This window comes from Cucurbita maxima, unplaced genomic scaffold, assembly GCF_002738345.1.
Source record: "Cucurbita maxima cultivar Rimu unplaced genomic scaffold, Cmax_1.0 Cma_Scf00115, whole genome shotgun sequence".
NCBI classification, from domain to species: Eukaryota; Viridiplantae; Streptophyta; class Magnoliopsida; order Cucurbitales; family Cucurbitaceae; genus Cucurbita; species Cucurbita maxima.
The window spans coordinates 117534-124775 of NW_019272131.1; the positions used below are offsets into that span (position 1 = coordinate 117534).

The 7242-nt window shown below is 36.7% G+C and overlaps 1 protein-coding gene across 1 annotated transcript; it reads right to left on the bottom strand.

Moving 5' to 3' along the window:
• Positions 1-3284: 3284 nt before the first annotated feature.
• Positions 3285-6572, bottom strand: LOC111473312 (putative phosphatidylinositol 4-phosphate 5-kinase 11). Its single transcript, XM_023118865.1, has 8 exons — positions 6407-6572; positions 5572-5682; positions 5176-5363; positions 4986-5080; positions 4646-4742; positions 4377-4476; positions 4055-4101; positions 3285-3976 (listed from the first exon to the last, which is right to left on the bottom strand). Exons 1-7 carry the CDS (start codon positions 6530-6532, stop codon positions 4060-4062), a joined length of 759 nt encoding a protein of 252 aa, XP_022974633.1. The 5' UTR covers positions 6533-6572; the 3' UTR covers positions 3285-3976; positions 4055-4059.
• Positions 6573-7242: the final 670 nt, after the last annotated feature.

Below are 7242 nucleotides of genomic sequence, written 5' to 3' on the forward strand. Positions count from 1 at the left end.
GAGAGAGAGAGAGAGAGAGAAGCAGACCAACCAAAGCGGCAAGGAGGCTTTCTTCAATTGGTTTTAGCTGTTTGTTTGGTTTGGGGAAAGAGGCGCCCCTAACAATTACCCCCCGTAATAAAGGGGATTGGACGTATCAAATTCCTGTACCTGTCCCTACCACACTCTTTGCTTAATTATTTATATTAATTATTTCCCTTTATTATATTATTATTATTAATTATTAATTATTGCTTCCATTTTCAATTTTTATGAGCACCTACAATAAATTTATTATTAATTTTAAAAATGATATAATTGTAACGTTATTTATATTTAGTTTCATCCGAATATTTTTTTTAACTCTTTTGAGACTCAAACCTACATGACCCTTGACCCATCGTTAAAGCAAGCCCAAGCCCATACAAGATGGGCCTGGTTGTCCTGAAAGTCCTTTCCTTACTCTTCACTATAGGAATGGCCCCTAGGACCTAATCGAATTTGTTTTTTTCGATGGGGTTTGTTTTTAAATAAGCAATCATTCTCGAGCGAGTACCTATACCTATATTTTTTTTAGGGTTTAGGGTTTAGAATTCTCCTTTGTTACAATTCTACGGGGGACACCACATGTCGTATTCTAACTCATTTTCTATATATATATTTTGTAAAAATGGAATTTGAACCTTTCGTATAATCTTATATAGATAAGGTACCCAATTAGATTTAGATAATTATAATCATTTATGTTACGAGCCATTAAGAATTCTCACAACAAGAACATGAATTAGGAGCTAATTATTAGGAATCATTTCACGAAATTCTCAACTAAATTATAAACTAATTAGAATGGTATGGTAAAAAATCAAGTTGAGCTTGTTATAGGTGACCCAAATTCATGTTGGCCCAACCCAAGTCTATTATTATGGCCCGACCCTTTTAGATATCTTGGGCTTTCATAAAGAGATTTGAACCCCTTAAGAAATTAATCTCGAGCGAGTTATGAACTTCTATTTGCGAGAGTTTATCTTTTGATTATCCAATTAATCTTTTGGATTTGCGTTTACCAACTTAACCAAAGTTTTGTATTAATTGGGTTCTTATAACATTTAATAACTTTTTTTTTTGTCGTGCCTAATCGAGATCATCATCAAATTTTCTTTAGATTTTTGGACGTTCGAGATAAGTTAACCAAAGAAGTAGGAGTAGGAGTTAAATTGAATGTTGAGTCTTTCTTTCACCATATTTTCTCTTTTCACGAATGGGTCGGTCCCCTTCGTTGCATAACATATGCATACATCATACATCCACGTGGATATACAATAAATAAATCATAAAGATGTTATATTTATTCAAAAGTGTTTCTATAATCTCGGTTGAATGTCACACTTCAACCCAATCCTACTTTTATAAATATATTTTTTTAATAATTAAAAAAAAAAAACAACTCAACTTGAAAATACAGAGTGAGTTGTAAACTCTATTCAAATTGTTCAGGTCATCAACTCAACAACTTGGTTCAAAACGATTTCCAACTGAACCCAACTTGAAAATAAAAGAGATGAGTTATGAACTATTTTCGAGTTTTTCGAGTCACTAACTCAATCAACTTGAAATTTTTTGTCCAATCGAAGGCAACCCAACGAGGAGATACACGGTGTGTTACGAAGAACATGAAAGAATTAGTAATGGTAATGAATGAAACTGATGAAAAGGGGGAATGGCGGCTCCCCTTAGAGAAATAGCCAGGCATACGGTTACGTCGGCCGGAAAACTGGGCGGAAGATACGGCTTGTAGCTTCTGAAATATGGTAAGTTGTTGCTCACATTTTTGTATTGCTTTTTGCATGCCTTTTGTTACCCTAATTCAAATAATAATTAATAATTATAACTCACATGAAACCCTAAAACTAATGCTTTTTTCATTTATTTTTTTGATGTTCATCCAATACATGCAACAACTCCAACCAGGATTTTTAATTCATTTTCTTCCCTTTTATTTAATTAATTTGTCATTATCAACGTAGATTAAGGGAGATTTTATTTTATTTGATTCCGACAATTTTAATAGCTACGTTCTTGATTATACTTACCTTAATTGTCGAAATATATGATTTATTATCGATTTTGGATAAAGGATGATAGGAAGATATTATCTCTCCTTCTTTTTTCCCGAGAATCTTTACCGACTTTAGGTATGACAACACGGGGCAAGGCGGGGTGGAGATGTACTCCTAATGTCCGTTTCCGTAGGAATTTTCCATATTAATTTTCTGTTTTGGACGATTGCGGTCGTATTTACACCGAATCTTTGTTTGGGGATTTGGATCGCGAGAAAATATTTGTTTTTCTTATTTTTTTTAATATTATTGTTACTAAAATTTATTAATTTTTAGGTTAAAGTTAGTATTATTATTTTATTTATTTAAGCATATACTTCTTCCAACATACAAAAGGATTATATTTTGAAATTAAATATAATATCACACAAATATGAATGTAATTAAGTTAAAACAAAAGAATGTAGATTATTGAAGGATTTTAAAGTTTACATTATTGTTATAAATAATTATTATAATTTCTTATACAAAAATTAAATATTCAGGTGGATTTAGGGTTGGGGGATGGGAGAAGGGAGAAGGATATACTCCCCATCTCCACCCCGTCTTGAACGTTCAAGGGACCAAACTTCGACTCGGTAAAAAAAAGTACACGTAATCGATTGTGGTGAATAACGAAGCTATCATACTATTATATTAAGATCAACTGTGGTGAATAACAAAGCTATCATTAGTTGTGAGTGTGACCGCTATCATCGACCACCACCACACCATCACCTTGTTTCCAAGGGTAGGCGACCGTAATATCAAATCATAGTTGTTAGCGGTGGGACTATAACAACCATTAGAGAAGTAAATGTGGTGGAGGGTATTTTAGTCATTTTCATAAATAATGAAAAGTTAGAAGTTCGAATTACACGTTATTATTGAAGGATCAACTCTTCGATTCGTATACTAAGTCGTTGAAGGAAGGAATAATTGAATTGTGTTTATATTCGTTGAAGATTAAATTTAGAATAAATGGATTAAAATGTTTGATAAAGGAAGAACAAGAATTGATTTTAAATGAAATATTAGATTTAAATTTAAGATGGACGCTACAAACCCAACATCAATCATACTATTTATGTAATATATCAACGACAAAGATCGTAATTGAAGCCTTCTTCATCAGCCTAAAACATTCCTTGTCGAACAACATCAATCACGACCGCTATCACTGTCTGCTACCACTAGCTAGCTAGAAAAAGGGAAGAAATGATAAGAAATTGATAGATAAGAGAAAGAGAAAGCGGAGGAGATAACATGGGAAGAGCTCCCTTCAATCCAATAAAGGAAAGGAGAAGGCAAGAACAGCTCCGAGCGCATGCAAGCCTTTGGAAGGTGCGGCGGCGCGCTTAGGCGAAGGAGCGGCACCCCATAGGCATTCATGAACTCGCAGCACTTCCTTTGACCCTCAACCGCCCCTCTCTTTGAATTGAAGGGAGCTCGGTCGGCAGCTCTCTTCCTCCGCGGTGGAAGGAATGGATATGGAATGAGGCAGAGGGGTGGGGGGTATTATATGGTGAAGTGGAAGGGGGAAATGGTGGGCATTAATGGAGACGGGTATGCAAATCAATGGTGGGAGAGATCTGGGATCGGCGTTTAAGAAAATGACAAGAGTGAATGGAGGGAGGAAGAGCATGTTATTGTAACGGATGATAGATTTGTGTTCAAAACCAGCTACTTTTGGTGCAGCAGTATTGTTTAAACTAAGAACCACATTCAAAACGTAATTATAGAAGGTTGAAAAGTTAGCCACGGATTTTTTCCCTTATATGGATCAAATGGGTTTGTTTCCTCTGAATTCTCAACCACATTTCATGCAATTCATTGCCCAATAAAGTGAGGAGTTCTTACTACAACTGGGTTGACTTGACATGGATCAACACTCGAAATGCCTGTAAGATGAGCAGAGTATAAGATGTTGATTCCCGAGGGCCATTCTTTCTTTGAACAACAAGAGTGAAGAGGATTACCAGTTTTAGGTTGATTCTCTTGCTAAGAACACTTTGCTAAGGAAATCCTGGAAGCGAGAAGAATAAACTTTGGGGTTAACATTCTCTTGCTAAGAACACTTTGCTAAGGAAATCCTGGAAGCGAGAAGAATAAACTTTGGGGTTAACAGCTGAGATTGTCTTGGAATCATATTGTATAGATTTGTAAGCATGTTCTAGACGCTTGATCACATTGTAATTCTGGAAAATGTCTATTACTCCAAAGTATAGCAATACATTGTAGCACTCTGGCACCCACATTGTAATTCTGGAAAATGTCTATTACTCCAAAGTATAGCAATACATTGTAGCACTCTGGCACCCTGACCCTGCTTGGTGAAGAAACGATTCCCATCTCGTTCCTTGGCGTTCGGACCGCGTTTGCAGGAAGTTTTGCACCAAGCCTGATATGAACACCTCGTTACGTTCCTTGGCGTTCGGACCGCGTTTGCAGGAAGTTTTGCACCAAGCCTGATATGAACACCTCGTTAGTTCAAGTAGACCATGGCTGCTAGCTCAAAATACTATTAGAAACAGAAAACAGAATGATCTAAAAGAGCCAATGGTGGATACCTGCCATTATGTTTAAGAATGCCAGCAACAGTCAACTCTGGACTGTCATGTCGAGCTGTCCTCGTTCCAGAAACAGAATTTATCCTGTCTAATGAGCCTGAATCGAACTACGAAAAGTTACGTTCGGTTCACAAATTCCCTTTTCGGCTTAAATGCTAAATAAATGACAATCTTTACGATGGGATCATAATTTGATGTTTTATCCCTTTCGTTACGTTCAAACTGAAAATCTTTACGATGCTTTAAATACTTTAAGTTAATGGCGAATCTAAGTCTGATTCGATGATTAAGCCATCAATGATCTTAAATGTTAATGGTTCGAGAGGAGGAGAGAAACCACCTTGACACGAGGAGGCATCTATATGCACACCAAGGAAAAGACTGTAGTCCATAATGCCCTCAGCCTCCAAAAACTCGCAATCATACTTGAGTTGCCTGAAGAACATAAGAACACTCTCTTAAAACTACGCCACAGGGAACGTTTCGTCTTTAGGATGATTATTTATGAAGCATTAACGTAATGAACTTACAACAATATCTTGTTACGGAGGGACGGTTCGAGGTAAAAGTAGAAATCAAGATCAATATCCTTATAGATTATCTCCTCATGGACTATCACTTTGTTAAAATTCCGACCTCTCGACGAGCCTTTGAGATCATATCGCCGATGCAAGTGCAAATCTGATTGCAAGACGTTTGACATGCCTACAAAGTAAACCTGAGAAAACGAAAAACCATTAAACAAGCATCAAAATGAAAACTAGATACACATAATCTCTACAATTTATGAGCTGCACTCTTTCAGATAAACTTCTTCATCAAAGCTTGCCATTCTAATATGGAAGAAGTGCTTATCTTTATACTCCTACAAATACAGTAAGACCATAAGCTCATGAGACAGGACATACAATACAAATTTCTGGTACCTTAATACCTCCGACGGGTCTCACTACGTGAAGTCCATATAATGTGGTCAACAATGACGAGCCGTGCTTATTTAGATGTCGATAGTATTTAGGAAGCATGTCCCTGAGAACCTGAGATCAAGTGTTGAGCTAAAATAAGGTGATATGAACCAAGACATCTCAATCAATCATGTAATATTAATGCCACATTAAGAAGAATTAAGCTTCATTTATGGAACAAACGCTTCAAGATACTTCAAGTGAAGCTTTATTTATTGTTACAAATTTATGATGGATGATAATTTAAAGATATGGTGTTTCATTAATGTATTTTAAGGCTTATTTATATAATGGCTAATTATGGTAAAAAAATATAGTTACAACTCTTGGAATGCCTCACGTAAGATTAATGGTTTTTATTTTGAAGCTATATAAAGCCATGTATGTTGTCATTTAAAATGAGACTTGGAAAATGTAGTAAAAGAAGCATTTGTGCTTTCCTTTAGCCAATGACTAAGTTTTCTTTGTAATTCCATGTAGTTTAGGTTGCGTGCAGAATCATTCAAGCTTTGACATAATCAATCTTGCTTGTAGAGTGATTCGAATCTCAACAAGGGCGAAGTATTCTTACCTTTCATTTGCGAATCATTCAAGCTAGACATAATCGATTTTTCTTGTGGAGTGATTCGAATCTCAAACAAGTGTTTTTACCTTGAGATATTCGATCAACAAAGTAATCTAAATCTTACTTCCCTTGTACTCATTTCTTATCATTTGGTACCCGAGCTTTCTCTTGAGTTGTAAGGTCTCAAGCAAAGCAAGCAGACATTCTATGATATTGTTATGATGGGCTTACCTTGACTTGAGATTTTCGCAGGGTTTTTATCACAAATCTGTTGTCATTTGAGAGAAATATCACGTTGCCAATTCTTCCGGGCGAAGAAACTTCTCTTAGAGTCTCATCACCACAAATGGACAACATATAGTCAGCATACTCTATTTTCTCTAGCTCTAGTATGTTTCTGGAAGAACGAACAAACGAAGAAAATAAGGAAAGCTTAAACTTTTAGCTTCAGGATTACGGAGAGGTTTCCACACCCTTATAAGGAATGTTTTGTTCCTCTCTTCAATTGATGTGGGATCTCACGATCCACCCTTTAGGGAGTCTAGCGTCCTTGCTAGCACACCTCCCAGTGTCTAGCTCTGATATCATTTATAACTGCCCAAACCCACTACTAGCAAATATTGTCTTCTTTGAGCTTTCCCTTTGAGAGCTTTTCCTTTGAGAGCTTCCCCTCAAGGTTTTAAAACGTGTCTGCTAGGGATAGGTTTCCACATTCTTATAAGAAATGTTTTATTTCCCTCTCCAACCGATGTGGAATCTCACAATCCACCCCCCTTGGGGGCCAGCATCCTCACTGGCACACCGCTTGGTGTCTAGCTCTGATACAATTTGTAATAGCTCAAGCCTACTGCTAGCATATATTGTTCTCTTTGAGCTTTCCCTTCAAGGTTTTAAAATGTGTCTGCTAGGGAGAGGTTTCCACACCCTTATAAGGAATGTTTTGTTCCCCTCTCCAACCTTGATGTAGGATCTCACAATCCACCCCCCTTGGGGGCCCAGCATCCTCGCTGGCACGCCACCCGGTGTCTAGCTCTGATACCATTTGTAACAGTCTAAGCCCACCGCTA

Coding starts and splice junctions, on each gene's coding strand:
- LOC111473312 (XM_023118865.1), bottom strand. CDS start 6,532: ATGTTGTCCATTTGTGGTGATGAGACTCTAAGAGAAGTTTCTTCGCCC. Junction 5,683..6,406: donor TGCGAAAATCTCAAGTCAAG/GTAAGCCCATCA, acceptor ACTTGATCTCAG/GTTCTCAGGGACATGCTTCC. Junction 5,364..5,571: donor GACCCGTCGGAGGTATTAAG/GTACCAGAAATT, acceptor TCGTTTTCTCAG/GTTTACTTTGTAGGCATGTC.